Source organism: Perca fluviatilis, chromosome 16 (assembly GCF_010015445.1).
Source record: "Perca fluviatilis chromosome 16, GENO_Pfluv_1.0, whole genome shotgun sequence".
Taxonomy (NCBI): domain Eukaryota; kingdom Metazoa; phylum Chordata; class Actinopteri; order Perciformes; family Percidae; genus Perca; species Perca fluviatilis.
This window is the reverse complement of record NC_053127.1, coordinates 24,421,376-24,440,120: the sequence shown is the minus strand read 5'-3', so window position 1 is coordinate 24,440,120 and position 18,745 is coordinate 24,421,376. Positions and strand designations below refer to the sequence as shown.

The following is an 18,745-nucleotide window of genomic DNA, read 5'->3' as shown; positions in this document are numbered from 1 at the left end:
CAAAACTCTGTTTTTCACAATGGCATTACCCCAGTGACACCTGGTTTTATTTGTTAGACATTTTATTTCATGCGGTCATGTTTCATGACAGTGGTGTTGTCAGCCCTGTCACCTCTCAGCCAATCTCAACAACTGCTACCAAATTTAGCCAGTTAGCACCTGTTACCTAGAACAACAACAACTCCAAAGTTGTCAAGATGGCTAATGCTAACTGCTTAACTAGTTAGGCTGGCTTGTGAGCTTGGATTATTACTCAGCGTCAAAGTGAAGAGCCAGTGTTAGCAGTGGTAGCTAGCTCATTTTGGCTTGAGCAATATCAGAATAAGGCTCCCTGTCTATTTGCTCTTCAGAGTTGTGTCTCTCTTTAGAATTAAAAGCAGCTGAGGTAACTCTGAATTAACCAGCGATAGCTGCTGCCGTTAACACTGGCTTTTCACTTTAATTGCTAAATCATAAACCACGCTCACAACCCTGACTTTGACATTGTTGTTACTCTAGCTCACATGAGCTAACTAGCTAAATCTGATAGCAGTTGTTGAGATTGCTAGCTTTAGAGAGGCAGGGGGCATGGGATTGGCTGAAAGGTGAGAGGGCGGTAACAACACCAGTCCCTGTCGTGAAATGTGGCATGAAATAAAAAGTTACAGGATAAAGTGCCATTGGGAGAAAAAAATGCCATCATCGAAGAAAAAAGTCATTTTTGAAAAACAGAATTTAGAAGAAAAAAATAAAACTACAGGTCTACTATGAAATAAATATTAACTCTTAAGCAAAACATTGAAAATAATAGTTTAAATTATTTTCTAAATTACTTCACAGATTGTTGTTTCATTTATATATTTTATACAATTTATTCCTGTGATTATTTATTTCACAATTCTTTATTTATTTAACACTTTAGGGATACATGCATAATTTTCATATAATGTAATCAATCAAATCAACAGAAACACTTATTTGATCTAAGGGCCATTTAACAGTCCTGCCAAATGTATATTTTTAATGTAAATATATTTTCTAGAATGAATGATGTTCAACAAAAGTTCAGTTAATCACGGATATGGTACAAAGCTGCTATGCAGCTCCTGCTCAGGTAGTATGAATGTGTTACGAACCAGAATTCTAAATGAGGCGATACTTTATAACAACTGCACCACACTTCATATAAAAACGAATCTTTTAAATGTGAAACATCTTACAATTTGAGATAAACTTCATCTATGCTGATTACTTCTATGTGGGGTTGGGTACCGAAACGTATTGCCGATAGGGCACCGGTTCCGACGTAAACGGCAGTAATGAGACCGAATAATAACAAAAATGTCTGTGCCCGACTTCTTTATTTTTATTTTTTTCAGAAGCATCTCTGCACGGGATGCTACGTTACTGTTAGCTAAGCTGGATTAAACCCAATGGTTAAAATGCTGACAGTTTACGTTAAGCGGTGTAAAGTGTGACTGTATTTCGCTGTAGAGGATTCCAACACCGTTATTGTCGTTTACCAGCAATTTACTGGTGAAATAAGTCATTGTTATAAGTTATTGTTAGAAGTTATTAATCAATCATTTAATTTTGACCATACGGCCTTAGCAATAAACAAGCCGTTCTTTAATTCTTTAATAATTCTTTAAACGTCGTTTTGTGCTCCTTTATTATTTATATTATATACATTACAAATATATATATATATATATATATATATATATATATATATATATATATATATATATATATATTTCGGTTTAGGCACCGGCACCATTTTAAAAGTATCGTTTTAGCACCGGTATCGGAAAAAACCCAAACGATACCCAACCCTACTTCATCTTAGTGATGTAAAATCTGATATCCCACCCGAGACATAAAAAAAAAAAAAAAAAAAAAATAACTCCTGAGGGCAGATGTTGCACATGCAGCAACAATAAACATGTGCCTATCTTTGCAATCTATCCTTGCAACCAAAAACGGTATTTCCCTTATCATATCACTTTTGAAATATTTTATAAGATTAACTGCCTAATGGCATGACCTCAGTTTTGTAACAATGACGGCGGCAAGTTGTTGTGGATCTGTTAAATGAGGATTCTTCTCCATTACCGAGTGGACTACGTAAGCAGGAAAGATGTTACAAAGGTTCCGATATGTTTGATACTGGTGGTCTGGGATGACATACCGCTCCTGGTGTTCAGCTGCAGATGGCATCTCCCATGGTGAGTTCCAGATTTGTTCCATTTTGTCTGGCATGCTGCGGACCATCACCCGCTCGCAACACGGCATCAGGCTGTTACTCAAAGGATATGAATGATAGCCATAGGACTCATTACCACATGGCAGAGGGTCCCAGCTTGCATGCTGCTCACGGCACAGTGGAGGTCGCCTCTGTCTCATTGGGTTGCTATCATACAGCCTTGAATCTGATATGCTGTCCATACGAGTCATACCAAGAGACCGTGTAGGCTGTGAGGACAAAGGTGGGAGGACATTCTGAGTGAGGGGATAGTCTCCAGGACAGCTGGACCTGGCTCCCACTGCCACATGCTGGATACGTGGTGCCAGATGAGATCCAGACTGCTTACGGGGGCCTTGCTTGGGTTCCTCAGGTCCATAACTCTGTACTCTGGTCAGTGCTTCATGACGAAACCCATGGGAGAAAGCTTGCATCCTACCCTGGGCAGGAGACTGCTGCCCCTTCATGCTCTCCTCTAAGCTACTGTCCATGGAGCTCGGGTACAGGTCCCCATAAGAGGAGAAGGAGTCACTGTTTGAATGGCTGAGGCAGGATTCAGGGCAGTGGCTGGGATTTCTCTGATACACACCATGCTCGTGCTCCATGCTACAGAAACTGTCGACATTATGCATGCTGCTCATGCTCATGTTTGAAAAATCACTGTGCAGTGAATAATAACCATGGTCGCTAACCGAGTCATACTTTGGGAACTGTTCACCGTATGTAATAGAGGCGCCATGACTATTAGTAACTAAAATAGGAGGGTACTGTACACTAGACATGTGCTCCAGGGAACTGTGCGCGAACTGCAAAGAACCTGGCACTGGGCTGCTGGCTGATCGTGTGTTCAAGGCCCCAGCTGCGTGGCTCTTGACAGGCTGCATGGTGGGCACGCTGAGAGCAGACACAAGGGAAGGCACTGAATTTGTCTCAGACTTCCTAGCAACGGACAGTGCCTCGGGAGGCTCACAGGCCACTGAGCGAATACTGGGGTCAGATTGACGTTTTGGTGCCACATGTTTGACCTCAGAGTTGCTGTCCCCCTTTGCAGTTGCTGGACCAGTACCGTATTTAGCTAAAGCCCCCTCACTCATTGTCTTCACCGCAGACAATTTGGCAAAAGCCCGCAGTTCATCAGCCACTGACCGCTGTGGCTGGTTGACACGCTCTGGATGATAGTACTTGCACTTATGTCCATATGTGCACTTTTTCCCTTGTGTAAAGAAAGAGTAGAGCATGTCAAGAAAAGTACACACTTAAATTATTTAAAAAATGCAACATGCAACAGACATTGATTTGAAAAGACATTTAGTTCATATGTTCCTTACCATAGGGGCATGGTTGTTTTTTGTGCTCTGGAACAACAGGACGCTTGCGGAGGAAATTTTCTAAACTTGGACCGTGTCTTCCCAATGGATCATCAGGTGGCATAAACCTATTCAAAATAGCCATTCAGAAAATGTTATTATTAAATGTCAGCTTTTTTATTTCCAGCATTAAGCCACAAAACAAAATATAATATAATAACTGGTCTCCTCATTTTTTTCCAATTAGCAAAAGGACATAATACAATCACTAAATAGATTTTGCAAACAGTATTAGTGTATAATATTCACACCTAAATAGTCTTAAAATGTAGTGAATAAATAACTATTTATACTGCGAACTTTGATGTAAAGTTTGTTTGTATTGTAGTGGGGGAGAGATCTTATCTTTTTTTAAACAATCCTCAAAATCTGACTACACTCAGGGGCTGAAAGAGTCCTAGAGTGCACTCTTATATAATTATGCTGCCATAAGAATGAATCACGGTTTCTTACTTGTCATTGACAAATGAGTACATTAGGAGACGCTCTTCTATGAACTTCTTCCACTCCGGCTTCTCATTTTGCAAGTCCCTGTAGTTGTCATTTGACACAATAATTCCATCAGAATCATAAGACAGCTTCACTATGAAGCGATCATCATAGCACACCACTCTCCTGCCTTGAACCCTCCGAGATGGGGTGAAAACCAGGATCTTCTCTTTTTCCAGTTTGCGTAATATTTCTTGATCTGAGAGAGAAATTTCAAGGAAGTTGTAATGTTTATTAACAGCTGGTCATAATTCCATCAAAAACTTTGTATGTATTATAGGTTATATTATAGTATTTTATCAATTAATAAAAATGTGTGAAGTGTCCTCGCACACCTTTCTTGTGGACCATGACCACACCACAAGGTCTACAACTTACCATCAACTAAGTATAACTTGAAAAAGCTTTACTACCTGCGATGAGGGCGTCAGGTCTGGACTGTTCCTTTCTCCAGGCTGGGACAAACACGGTGATGTCTTTGTGTCCTTTCTCCAAGAACCATTCAACAGCAAGTTGGATACCACGACAAGAGAATACTTCTTTGTTTCCATGGCTAGAAAACAAAACAATGTAGTTTAAGGGCTACTTTTACCTCTAATGAAATGGACATCCATAAGAGGAAAATGTTTCAGGGACTAAGTGCATTCTGCATGAAGCAAAGACCAATTAAATGTTGAGTGTATGTTGTTTAGTGCCTTACCTCATTGCCACATTTGAGCCATCAATGACGATGGGCCTGAGGTTATCAAAGGTATCCACAGAGTCGTCTTCCACTGACACCTCTGGACTAACCGTCTCCTTAACACAGGGGGGCCGTGATATTGATGTGGCCGTACTGATGCAGGGTTGAATTTCAGGCTCTACTTTGTTTCCAAGCCTTACTAACTCTGCAAGAAGGTCGTTAATAAGCGCAGCAGATCCCAGCTTGTTGAGCACTGTCTCCACCTGCTCTCCCGAATAGCCTAACTTCAATGCAAACTCCATCTTAGTCTGGTACTCTCTGCCACTGGCAGGCTTGATCCCTGGTCCCGCGCTGGTGTCATCTTCACGACAATCTTGCGCAGTGCTACTCTGGGAAAAACTGGGCCGGTCAAGGCATGGAGAGCGACAGAGCTGTCGGTGGGGTTTTGCGACAGCCAAGGGCTCCCTCTTCTTACACCTGCTGTTGTTCACCTGAACCCTCTGGTGTTGCTGCTCTTCGGATTCGCTTTCTGAGCTGCTTCCGTCCTCAGAATCATCACTGGCATGCTGGGCCTTGCTTGAGTCAATGTTCTCCTCCCTGCATGGGCGTTTTTCCATTTTGAGCTTCTCCACCATCGACCATACTGTCATCACGTTCGTCTTGACGCCTCAGATTTCCGCCCCATGTTTCCTCACCTCCACCGCAACCAGGGAATCATACTGAATGCTGGACTTTAGCGCTACAGGCTCTTTGTGTAGAGTAAAGGTAACACGTTCTCCCTTATGTGAGCAGGCAAAATCAAACTATTAAACCCTGAAAGAGAGCACAATGATAGGCTTCAATTAGTAATGTTTAACATTAAATTAACCTTAAAATTATTTTGAAAAGAAATTGTTTCCCGCTGTTACAGTAAATACACTTTATTTTGTTTGGCCCACTGAAAAGGATTATTTTGTAATTCCATTTCCTACATTCAAGTCTGCCTGGAAAAGCTATTGAAAGTGTATAGATAGAAGAAGCTTTTAAAGAAAATTATCAAACTTTTTACACATTCACCACTGATTTTATCAACACTGCGCAGCAGCATGGGAATGACTGCTGGTTAACATGTAATGTTTATGGGCCACAATTAAACAACTATTTAATACAATAACAAAAAAACAGACAAATTTGAAATGAGAACAACCAGGCTATATTGTGCATTTGATGCTAATGTGTGGATGCAAATCAGCTTAATGTAGACTTAGTCTTACTGTCTTCAGCTACCTACCTCCCACCCCACTTGTGGTAGACCAATACATTCTCCAACTGTGGGAAACACAGCTATCTGGGGCAAGTGATAGCATTAGTCATATTAGTCACCTGTCCAAATAAACAAGTTACCAAAAGAACCACAGCAGCTCAGGAAAAGGATCTGAATTGGGAAATATGACTGTTTTGGGGTTCAAAAACACCAAGTTTGATCTTTTGTTTAGTTTTCATTTTTTGGTGAAACTGGTTGGTTAAATAGTCTGCAATGTCTGCAGGCTATTCGTTTTGTCTGACTAACGCTCCTCTTATTCAGTGAAATGTTGTGTCTCACCTACAAACTCACTGATTCTTACAAATTGCTACAGAGTGTAAGTGCATGTGTATTTATTGCACATTTGCCCTACAGCTGTATAGTTTGTGCGTGCACCCTTAGAGCGGTTGCTTTACGAAATGAACATGACGTGAGGGACTGTGTTTTCAGCATAGGATACACAACATCCTATCAGGTGTGTTCATCAGCCAGCTATTGGATTCCAGCCATGCTGGGTCAAAGCCACTTGCTCTGTATTTCCTGTGCTGACTGTTAAATATGAAAATTAACAGAAACACATTTTTACTTATTAGACTATTCCTCAATATTTCAGTAACTTGTATCACCGTTTACCCTTCTCTGGTTTGAGTCCCAGACTGACCCTGAACTGTCTCATCTGGCTGGCTGGTTTATTTAGAAAGTGTTAAGACCGTAGATAGTCTCGCTTTGCCAGACCTTCCTCCAAAGCGTGCTAGAGGAGAGTCTGGCTAGTCCACACAGCATTCCGGGATGGGAGGAAAACGTGCTCTGGTTTATTGGCATTTCTTTAAACCAATCACAATCATCTTGGGTGGTGCTAAGCACCGGAGAAAAGCTGTGGTGCCGCTGCAAAATAGGCCCGGAAGGAACTTGTTTTGGTGGAACATGTATAAAGTTGTTTTAGTCATGCAACAGAAAACACTGATTGGACAGATAGTCTAGCTAGCTGTCTGGATCTATGAAAAGGTTAACCACAGCCCTCATGAATCGACCGGCGTTTAAAATGCCAACACTACGGAAGGCCAAGGCAACGGAGCAATCCTGGAAGTGGAACGTCAAGGATATAGACTAGACCGTAGAAGACATTGACAGTGAATTAAACTTCCCTATACTGGGTTACTGTCCTAGTCTACAGATGTTAAAATAGCCTAATTATAAACTGTCACCTCTCTCTTTCCTCCTCTGTCCCAGGCTTTTTTATTAAAGAACACTTATCTTCATTTTAATTCTGTAAATAAAAATGGTAAGTTATTGCATAGCCTAATTTTAGACATCAGTGACAAACAACTGTTTATTTTTTAAGGCTGGTTGTCATTTGAAATGTTTCGATACTACTAGGAGAGGCAGGTATGCCTTTCGTCCAGGCCCGGTCTGCCTTGAGTAAGATAGGCAGGGAAAACACTCAAAGCTGTAAGCTGGAACCAACTGCGCATTTAAACTATAGCAAAGCATCTACAGCAGTGCTGCATTTGTGAAACGTGTCTGCCCTAGTTGTAGTAGGTATGCAGAGGGAAAGTTGTGTGGCAGTAGCATCAGCATCTGAATATTACAGAAATTCACTTTGGTACTTTTTAACAATACATAAATACATACAAAAAAAAGGAACTGTCACTGATGCCCTGCTTGTAGATGCAATATGGAAAAAAATATAGATGAAACAGACAGCAAAGTCTCCGCCCGACTTCCCTGGTCCCTGGCTAACTGGTGTTAAACTGAAAACCACAGTCTTCCTGCACAAAATGTGTTAATGTGCTGCAGAACAACCCTCGCTTCTATGTGCACAAAAGCCTTACTGGTCTAGCAAGCAACATTCGAGCCAGACACACATGGGGTGAGCACATGAGTTAACATAACCTGAGACAAAGTGTGGGCTGAACAGTGTATCCCTGCGCCTCCAACCCTCTAACAGACACATCTGAATTGAACAGAAGTCCCTAGGGAACAAAGCTGTTTTATGGTAAAGCAGAATAGTACTTCAGGGGAGCCTGCAGTATAATCATGCAACACTGTTAAGAGCTCCAATTGTACATTTTTACATATGGTTACTGGTCATCAAATAATCTTTACAACAAGTGCATTAATTAACAGAAACACTAGACTACACTTTCCCCCAGTCTTGCAGAGAGTAGAATACAGCCAGCTTCGAGCTTCAAGAGGCACAGCCCATGATGTGCGTTGCTTAGCAACACAGCCTTGTCATCGGCTAACTCCTTTTTACCAGTCACGACTAACACAAACACAGAATATCTCTTCAGGCAGTCAGTAAACGCAGAACACAGCTAAAATACAACTCTACGCTAAAACTCTTGAGGCAGCATATTTTGCAATAAAAAGTGACATGACATAGCAAATACTATGTCACTGGTCGCACCATCATCAGGTAATACACAAGACTGATATTTATGGAAGACCCTGAAGGTTGATAAGATATTTTGAGGGTCAAACTATGGCTACAAATGCATACCTTTTAATGGCAGTGTTCTGTGTAACCTGTGTAGCAGCATCAGTTGTCTGTTGTCAGACACTGTCTCACTGCTGATCACAACTTGTATGACATGGATTGAGAACATACTAAGGTTTGAACTTTTTAAACTAGCTGAAAACGGAAAGATGTTGAGGCACTTTTGTGGAAGTCACACATCCCACTGCCATTTAAGACACATAGGACCACATCAATACACGTTTAGGGGAGCAGAGCTCTTCCAATCGTTTCCCTTCCACCTCCAGATACACAGGCTTAGACTCAGCAAGGCCTCCAGACTCTCTCTGCACATGCACAGGCTCGTGTGGTTATGTTTCATAGCAACAAGTGAAACAGGTCCCTGAAGCCATCGTTTGCATTGCTGACCCTATATAGTATCCAGTATGAAGCAGTGTTATACTGCACTATAGTCAGTGTTGGATACATGTACCACTTGGCTAGTCAGATATCTTGATAGGAATTGATTTTGTTATAATTAATACAAATTGAAGGTTATGTGCAGCCACCACTGTACAAAAACAATCCAGCATTTATTTTATGAAACCAACCAATGACAGAATGCAAGTAAGTGTAAAAAAAAAAGAAAACTGTGATAGCACAAAAACGGAAAACAAGATTGGTTTCCAGTACTCTGCATGAAGACAGTTCTTCTGCCATATACGATTCAAAACTACAAAACTGAGATGCTCTTGAACAGTGGCTACTGCCACACCTTATCACTGTTCTGTGATTAACGCATTCGAAGATTTTATGAGCTTAAAAGCACACACACACACACATACATAATTAAGAGTGTAAGTTTCTGGTCATGAGTCATAGTAAACTCTCACCCAGGGAATGGAACCAAGAAAAACTAATATAATCCTATTCCTTATTTAGATGATGGCACTATGATCCCATCTCACTTTAGACTCATTTTGTCTCTCACGGTCTGTCATATCATAAATATAACTCTGGGCAACAACTTGCTTCATACTTTCCCGTTCTTTAAAGTGTATTGTATGTAATGTTACATTTCCTCTATTGATGTGAGCTTCTACTTAAACAATTTAAGGTTTTTCTTCTCTTTAATTTGTTTAGATTTTTAAACATAATTTCGACTTTCAGAGACATATCCAATTAATGTGTTTAAATACGTTGGAAAGTATAATTATTTCAAAGTAAAAACTATCCCTTTAGCAGGGGGGTATTAACAGTAGGCAAAAAGAAAGTGAGGATTGAACTGAATTATCATATTCAACCAGTTTTGACTTTACAGCACACTACATGAATGTGCAACCAAATTCAAACACCGCATTGATCCCAATGACAGTGACCACACATAAAAACTCCCGAACTGTTGAATTAAACTGGGTGGACTATATTTTCGCATTCATTAGCTAACTAATGATAGTTGACACGTCAATCGAAAAACTGAAGTGCTTGATATCATTGGCAGCAGCATCATGAGTTGAGAGGGATGAAAGGGAGGAACAATATGACAGCAAGAAAGATCGTATACTTACAATACACAGCGTTACAACATTACTATTGCACACGACGCCACCTTTGTGACTGAATTTGATTAGAGATAACTGGTTTGACATCCTTAGCTAGGCCCCGAGTTACGGTTAGCAGACGCTAGCATGCTAGTTTACCGTTACTTGGCCAGCTGGAGAGTCAACATTTTAGCTAAATAAACTAACCGGCCTATTTCGGTTTATCTTGTTGGTCAATGGCCAGAGAGCGATTAAATGGCTATTATTGCAAGCTAGCTAACGCTAACTACCAAGCTTGTCAGGCAACCCGGTCTCCGTTTAGTTAGCTAACGTACAGTGGCTCCACAGGCTAATTTAAACGTCTGCTTGCTAACATTAGCTTTAGGTGCCTAGCGTGTGCTAACATTTTTGCCGGACTACTGTAACTTGAGATAAAGTTGACGATCATTTAACATTTTCAACAGGGATGAAACCACAGCAACACAGCACTATTCTCTACATAATCTGCACATATATCACTGCTATCGTTGACTTCAGGCGGTGCTCATCTTACCTTGTTGCTGTCATCCTCCTCGCCTGTAACAGTAATGTTTTGCTGCCATTGGCGCTGTCGCAGTTTGGTCAGGGTTGCCAGATAACGCAAGGGAAACAAGTAATCTATCTAAGCGATGTAAAGACACCGGGGTCATTCCACCGCTACAAACTTGATTTCTGCCCCATGCTACCTAGTCAGACGTTTCATCAAGGCAGGGCTTTTGTGATACTTTCTTTGTGGCTTTTGTATGGACATTTACCAGAACAATGAGCATTGCAAACGAGCAAGGACAGATTTGTCATAGATTTCAACAGGGGGTAGTTGAAATGGGAGTAACTTTATCATAAACTCAAATCGGAATTTATATTCTAATGAAAAGTACTACTTTTATTTGAGTCCAGAGTAGCTAAACCTACGCTGTTCTAGTTTTTTTTATTATTATGATTATTATTTCTTTATTTTAAAGGGACAACGCACATTAATCAACATAAGCACAGAGTCCAACATGTAAATGTGCAAGATTTAGCCATGCAAGATCATTTTCATTGGCAGTCCCTAGCAGGTTGATGGTTTGAATACAGAAGCGTGATCTAGCACAGTGGTTCTTCAATACTGCTTTCAATAACGTAGCCCCTTTGAAATATGTTTTAGCCAAGTACCCCTTGACAAGCGCAGGACAATTTTGGGATAAAAGAAAAAAGCTTTAATAAAGAGGTACATTCCAGTGCTGCGCCATTTACTGAAGAACAACCTTGTAACTGAAAAAAAAAAAATACTTAAATCCTAAATGTCAAATCACTAAATTAAGTTATGTAGTATAATTATATTAGGAATTTATATGCACAAATATTTTTTTACTCTTTTTTTTTCCCTTTTTCTTTTTTTAAATCACACAGACCTGCAGTACTGTGAAGTACACCCATTTGAGAAACACTGATCTAGCAAATCATAGCAGTCATGTAGGTTTTTAAATAAATTATGAATATGGTGTACATGCATACTCAAGACAGGGGTGCCTTGGTGTACACGTTCTACTCAGGTGTTTAGGTGAACTTGAAACAATAAACTGCTTATAGGTGTCCACGTGAATGGGTTTGCCAATGTGTAAGCAATACAAAAGATCTGCCAAGGTTTCCCTGCCTTTGGCTCCATGGATGCTGGAATAAACTTCAGCTCCTGCATGACCCTAAATATGGACGTGACAGAAAATAAAAATGGAAAAATGTTATGTCTTGTTGTGTTTATTTTAGTGTAAGGCAGTGTTCTACTCTGACAAAAAAAACAGTAACAGATTTTCAAGAGGAATCCCCTCATGTAACATGGATGTAATTTGACAATAAACAAAATCCAAAATTATAAAAGAAAAACAAAAAGAATAGTGCCAATTTGTAATAACCATTCTGAATACAATGTTGCAGTGTACAAATAGTTGAGAATATAAATACAAATTTGACATTTGTTCAATATTACACTATAAAAAAAAACTACATCATCTGACAGTTTAACCTGACCTATCAAAACACAAAATGCACAAGAACATGATACAAGGTTAAAAAAAAATTTTTTTTTTTAAAAAGGTTTATCTTTTGACATATTTTAAAATCCAAACAAAAGCAAACTACATTTTCATTCCACAAGCTTACAGTAATGCAATAATGGAGTTAATCATTTCAGTAAGATTTTTAAACTTCACAGGTGGTCAAGCTGTTAGAAAAAGGGAACAACAAAAAAACAGCCACAGTAAGGCCAAATGCAAACAGTACATTTGAGACCAGTAGGTACTACTAGTTTTTTTTCCTCGATTTGTTTTCCTCCACCATTTTATATATATTTTACTCTGGCGGTTTCTTGAACTTCTTATCTAAAGCACTTTCACACACAGGGTAACTGAACGTAAAATGTGCTATAGTTAAGAACAAGTAGATAGGCCTTGCATAGCTATGTACAGTATGTAAATGAAGTGGCAGCTGAAGTTACGTTGCAAAAACTATCACTCCATCTGACATTTCCTATACGTGCTTATCCTGTTCGGGGATGAAGTAGCTGATGTTTTGAGATTAAGCCAAATACAATAACAGCATAACAAGAGACATGTTTTGCATTGTGGATTGAGCTGCTACTCTCTGCAAATTGAGATATTCTGTTTGTTGTTTCCTAAACCCAATCTGTCCTGAAATGAGGTAAACCCTAAAAACAGCTAAAACAGTCAATTTGAGCATCATGACAGGCCAACATAAAGCTCACTGGAGTAAAGAGAGGCTGTGAAAAAGCATTAAACATAAACATAAGCTGGCAGTTAAAGCATAAGCCTACAAATGTTTCGGGGCAATTGGCAAGGTAAGCAAGACTTGGCTAGCCCTGTTTGGCTGTGCTATGGAGACCAGGCTAATATATACCCATTAAACAGTGTAACATTACTACTGAGACCTAGACACTGAGGCTACATATGGGTATACTCATTCTAGTGAAATTCAATAGCTTAATGAGATGAATCTGTAATGTGTCAGCATTTGCAATGCAAATTAAACTATAACTTGCTTAAACACCTTGAATAGACTGACATATGTGGCCTGTGTGAAACAAACCGCTGTTACTGTGCAAATGCAGAAAAATCGCTTTTTACTTCCCAATGAGACAGCCATGTACTTGACGCAGCATGATTGCACATTTCAGAATTTAAAATTTCAATTCATGTCCTGTCTCTCACAGTGTGCAACATGTTTTCAAATGAATATGTTGTGCAAGTAAAAAATTAAGCAACAATTACTCCTTTGGATGTAACATAAAAGCACTCTTTAGCACATATACATGTGATCTCAATGCCAAGAGCGTTTCAATTAAAGGTTGCATCGGGGAGTGTGTTGCAGGACCCATCCCTGGGAGTTCTTGTTTCACGGAGGACGGCCATTTTATCTTTAGACACACCTGCATTCAGGGGACTCCCAGTATGAGATATTCCTTCTATACCTGCCACTGGTCTGCTTTTAACACACTGATTATAGGATTGCAAATTAGTGGCAGCTTTACAAAAAACATCCTCATCAACATCATCTGATTCATCATCCATCATTCCAGAATAAACAAAGGTGCTATGAGGTAAACAAGAATCAGACTGCGAAGGAAGGCGATACTGCCTGTTGTACAGCTCTGTGTTCTGTGAAATTAAATCACAAGACACTCTGTCGGACACCTCAGAGCAAAGTTGTAGTGTGCTGTTAGGACAATCACTGCTGGATGAACTAGAAAATATTTTGCGTTTTACTTGAGTTTGACTGAGACTCTGTACTTTCTCAGTGAATTGCCCATCTGTCAGAGGAAGGCTTAAAGCCATTTCTGACCTTGTTTGCCACGATAAGGCCATAATGCTGCTACTGTCTCTAACCTCCGACACAGACACGAGTACATTCTTTTTGTAATACGGTGAGGAATCTCTTTCAGAGTCCTTTTCAGTTTGAGGACAAGAAACGATAGCAGCTCTGTTCTCTCTGTATGTGTCAGGCATCTTCAACTCAAGGCTTTTTGTGTCCAGAGACCTACTTCTCCTGTCTAGAGACAACGAATTAGGCATGGACTGACTGACTCTTGTAAGGCCTAGGTGCCGGGGGAGACTAGCAATTGCCCATGTATTACTGATCAGGTTCTGTTCATACAGGTCCAACATTTGATAGTCACATTCAGCAAATGCATCTTTTTGTAGGTAGCTTTCTTCAAATTCCTGATAGGGCGATGAGATGTCCTCCTCCAGTTCCATGTGAATCTGCTCATCGTATTCACCCTCATTATGCATATCAACTACATCAAATGTGACTATGGTAGGTAAGGCCTGCATATTTGGAGTGAAGGCAGAGTTTGTCTCCAAATCATCCACATTGTTGTGCAGGTTACTCAGCATCTGAGAGTGTTTTGTGTAGTCCACAAGTGCTTGAGAGAAACACACAGTTTGCCCGTCATCCAAGTCATTGTTATCATTTGGAGACTGAGAATTGATATTTTTGTATGGTAAAGCTACGGGCTTGTTTTCCTCGAGATGTTGCTCTTTGGGTTCACAAAACGTTTCAAAATCTGGGTCAGATGTGCTTCCGAATGACACGCTGCTGTGCCTTTTCTCAGAGTCAGCATTCATGGATTTTGTTCTTTTTTCAGTTGAAGCAGGCGCAATTCCCTTTTTATCAAATCCATCTGGTTCTATATCATTCTTGTTGACTGATGCATGGGCTTTGGAATTCAAATTACGGTTTTTATTCATAGCGTTTTCCTGACGACCAACCGTGTTTTGTGCCAACTCCGAGGACTTACTGCATGTGCTCGGCATCTCTCGGCCATCGTGAACTTTAAACAGTTCAGCACTTAGTTTTAACCGATTCATGTCTGGAACAAAGGCGGAATCCGTGTCATCAACTGGCTCGCTTAAATACTTGCACTGTTTTGATTTGTTTTCATAATGTGGACTGATGAGACTCTCATCAGGTGCAAAAAGCTCATAGAGGGCATCACCGCTGTAACTGTCCCTGGGTAATCTCTCTGCCCTTAGTCGGTCAGTTTTTTCTTGTCCGTCATCTGGCCCCGGGGTAGTTGAATCATAGTAGCCCTCATCACTATTTGGAACGGATTCTTGATGCTCACTTTGAGGAGTTAACACATCAGCAATTGAAGAAACGTCCATGCCACTGGCTTGCTGTGCACCGTTACTGTTCAGTAAGTCCATATTGTGAGAACTTGTCAAGTCAGCGGTCAAATCGCTGTGATCTTGGCTGCAAGTACAGCAAATTTCCTCTGACGCATTATTTCCCCAGAAATCATGTAGACACTCCTCATCCAAATCTTCGGGTGAGGCCATTTCTTCACCACCACCCTGATAAGTAAGGTAACAAGAGGCCCGCTTTCCTCCATTTCTGCTCCTTTCTCCAGACACTGTGCTCTCTGTGATGCTTTCGTCTTCTTGATCTGCAATGATGTCCCCACAGCCAGTGAGTGAATCAAAGCTCTTTAATGATGCAACGTCTCCATAAATCAGGTTTAGCTGATCCGATGAGCCAGCAGGTGTTTCAGACTTCAATATGGGTTCAGGCATCATCTCGAGTTTCAGACAAGGCTCGCTCTGTCCTCTAGAACTCTCCTTCAATTCACTGGAAACTACAGCCATCAATTTCATTTCCTCCATTTCTTCATCACATGTCTCATCAATGAGCTCAGACTTTGGGCTGTCTTGCTCCACACTCTTCTCGGATGGCACCTCATCGGCATCAATACATTCAGGACCAATGGAAATATCACATATAACATCTGCAAAATCAGGCACATCAGGTTCAGATCCCAGGCACTCTGTGACATACTGAATGGTGTTGTCCTGGACAACAGGCACCTCTTCCTTGCAGCGAGGAGAGGACATTGCAATCATTTCAGTTTTATCCAACCCAACATTTCTATGGTTTCTGTGATACTTAAAACTTTGAAAAAGACTCCTAAAACCCCTTTTCTGCCGGGTAAGAGTCAGTGATTTCTGGTCAGCGGTGTGGTGACTACATTCATTGTGACAGCTGCTGTGGAGCTCTCCAGCAGAGACCCTCTGGCCGTGGTACTCAAAATCTCCTGCTGAGGTGTACCCACTTCTCAGATTGTCATTATGACTAACCTTACTTAGCCCATCATGTGTTCTGCTTTTGTGGATTCCTTTCTTAGAAGACCACTTGTTCGGATTTTTACTCCTTCCTCCAAAGAAGCTAGGTAAAATACAGATACCTTTCCGAACTCCAAAAAATGTCAGGGCAGTCCTCCTAAATTTTCCAGATTTCTGGGTTTTCACCGTAGCATTCATGTCATCTGGCTGAGGCTCTTCCGTGATGTCATCGTGGCCGTGCCGGGAACTCTGCGCTGAGACTGAAGCCAAATCCTTGGTGTCACTTGGTAGCTCGTCTACCTTACGAAAAGCCATGGCGACCACTTTTACAAAAGCAGTCCAACAGAAGGCATAGCAGCTGAATTTTCAGCTGATAGGATCACTGCAGTGAATGTGTCCTTCATCTGGTATGAGCCCTGTATTGAGATAGTTGAGACCAAAATCAATGATCTATTCAAATGTCGGTCACACTGATATGAAGCATTCACATTGCAGACTTTGAACATCACCTCCATTAGATGGTTAGAATTTCTAAAACTTACCAGTGTCCTCTATATCACTGTGGCCATCAGCCTTTTTTTTTTACTTTTGCCATCTACTAGTGTATTATGACATACCAAGATGTGAGAAGACAAGTCTTTGCCTGAGGTGTGTACAATTGGTTTAGCCTACCGGGGATGAGTCACTTTTTTGTCAGTTAAAATTACCCAACCCTATACAAAAAAAAATTAAACCTGTACTTCATATTTTTTAAACACGTTCTCAGATTTAGTGTGGATTTGCATGAGCCAGACTCTTTGCCCCTGTATTCTCTCTATGTGAACTCGATGTCTGTATGGCTCGTTCCAGTGTGTGGGTTATGGCTTTGTATGGCCATGTGTGCCTGTCTTCCCTTCTGGTGACTTGTAATCATTTCACCTGAAGTGAACACAAACCCTGACTTTCCTGCCTGAATTTCCATTGTAATGCCTCTGTGGTTTCTTGTTGTCTTAGTTGCTTTCTTTAAAAAAAATAAAATAAATAAAAGAAGTTGTAATGCTTCATCTAGGCACCTTCTGCATGTACACCTGATCTGGTGTATTCCCTGGTCCATGGGGTCTGTCTGCTATGGCCTATTTTGGGTCTCATATGTCCTGTGTTATTTTGCAGATTTGTTTTCCTTTTCTTTTTTACATTGTTTGTTGCTGACTTAGCTCGAGAGGGGCCCACTCTCCATTAAGTAATTTGAGCCAATCTTTTGTCAAGAAAGTCACGTAAATAAATGTAAGAATGTGTCTGCAATATTATTGTGGGGCCACTTTTGCTAGGACTTTGGTTAATGGGAAAAACAAAAATAAAAACTGCCCCAACTGCAAAACTACAGACCAGTGAAATAAGGCCGGCCTAAGGAACTTAGTGCATTAGTGCATTAATTACATATGCGTATAAATACCCTTATATATGATCATTGTACCTTATGAAATTGTGTTTAATGATACATTGATGACGTGTGAAATAAACGTGTAAAACAATTAAAATAAAAACCTATACTCATACTGAATCTATTAATATTTTTGTTTTGTTTCGTATATATTTCTGCAAGTATGTTATGTATATTGTTTTGTGGGAGAATATAACTAAACTAAACCAATAAATACAACCGTATACATCTAAACGTGCGTGCATGCATGCCAGAGAAAGACTGACCAAGATTAAACTATTGAGTGCTTTTATGTTTAGTTACACATTTAGCTATAACTTACTGAAGGTCAATCAAAGATAAAATAAAAAATGTAAGCCGGTGATAAAGCAGCAGGCTACAGATGCAACTATGCTGCAGCTGTTCGGTCACTCTACCATTATAAAAACCAGCGGTGAAAGGTGGGTCAAATAATCTCTAAAACGTACTTTAAATGAGAGCCGTTGCAAAGATTGTAGATATCGTTGAATTCAGTCCAACTAACAGACCTAGTTATAACAAGTGTTCATGTTTACATGTAAAACCAAACTAAATGACATTAGCACATTCAAGCGATAGAGCTAACGGAGTCGCAAGGTAAACAAACTTACCAACTAGCGTAGCTAAAGCCAAGATCTTGCAGCACGGAGCTGGTGTTGGTTTCTCGGCCAGGAGACGAAGTTACGTCTCAATGCATGGTTTCTGCTAACGCTTACTTTAACTTTGGGTTACTGCAGTCGGCTTGGGCCCGGGGGTCGCTTTCACCAGATACGGTTTCATTTGTTTGCAGCCACCGTTAGCTATCGCTAGCACAGGGGTGCTTGCTAACAGCGTTAATCCCACTCACCAGCGTGTCCTGCAGTTTGTGGCTGTAATGTGAGTCCGACATTGGGTAATGTTAAACCACATCGCAGCAAAACAGTGTGATATAAATACGCAGACCAACTACACAGGTATTGGATTAATGAGTCTAGTTTAGCCACGCACTAGACGCCAATTTTACTTGAGATGATCAGCGTTTAAATGCTGGATGATGACCGACTTCTCAGGTAATTTACCCAAAACTCCTTTCGTGACCCTCCTGGGCGCATGCTAGTGACGCAACATGTGTG

The 18,745-nt window shown here is 40.5% G+C and overlaps 2 protein-coding genes across 3 annotated transcripts; both read right to left on the bottom strand.

The window, feature by feature from the left end:
* Nucleotides 1-1,757: 1,757 nt before the first annotated feature.
* On the bottom strand, nucleotides 1,758-10,866 carry zc3h12b (zinc finger CCCH-type containing 12B). Its single transcript, XM_039826381.1, has 6 exons — nucleotides 10,597-10,866; nucleotides 4,781-5,575; nucleotides 4,494-4,633; nucleotides 4,045-4,279; nucleotides 3,553-3,659; nucleotides 1,758-3,437 (listed from the first exon to the last, which is right to left on the bottom strand). The coding sequence occupies exons 2-6, from the start codon at nucleotides 5,410-5,412 to the stop codon at nucleotides 2,014-2,016; spliced, it is 2,538 nt and encodes an 845-aa protein (XP_039682315.1). The 5' UTR covers nucleotides 5,413-5,575; nucleotides 10,597-10,866; the 3' UTR covers nucleotides 1,758-2,013.
* Nucleotides 10,867-11,803: 937 nt separating this feature from the next.
* On the bottom strand, nucleotides 11,804-18,711 carry amer1 (APC membrane recruitment protein 1). 2 transcript variants are annotated; one of them, XM_039777704.1, is made up of 3 exons: nucleotides 18,245-18,711; nucleotides 14,757-16,611; nucleotides 11,804-14,720 (listed from the first exon to the last, which is right to left on the bottom strand). In XM_039777704.1, exons 2-3 carry the CDS (start codon nucleotides 16,508-16,510, stop codon nucleotides 13,412-13,414), a joined length of 3,063 nt encoding a protein of 1,020 aa, XP_039633638.1. In that variant the 5' UTR covers nucleotides 16,511-16,611; nucleotides 18,245-18,711; the 3' UTR covers nucleotides 11,804-13,411. The 2 variants fall into 2 exon arrangements, with proteins under 2 accessions (XP_039633638.1, XP_039633637.1); XM_039777703.1 differs by having other exon boundaries at nucleotides 11,804-16,611.
* Between the last annotated feature and the right edge of the window lie 34 nt (nucleotides 18,712-18,745).

Coding starts and splice junctions, on each gene's coding strand:
- zc3h12b (XM_039826381.1), bottom strand. CDS start 5,412: ATGACAGTATGGTCGATGGTGGAGAAGCTCAAAATGGAAAAACGCCCA. Junction 4,634..4,780: donor GGCTCAAATGTGGCAATGAG/GTAAGGCACTAA, acceptor TTTGTTTTCTAG/CCATGGAAACAAAGAAGTAT. Junction 3,660..4,044: donor TACTCATTTGTCAATGACAA/GTAAGAAACCGT, acceptor TATTTTGAATAG/GTTTATGCCACCTGATGATC.
- amer1 (XM_039777703.1), bottom strand. CDS start 16,510: ATGGCTTTTCGTAAGGTAGACGAGCTACCAAGTGACACCAAGGATTTG.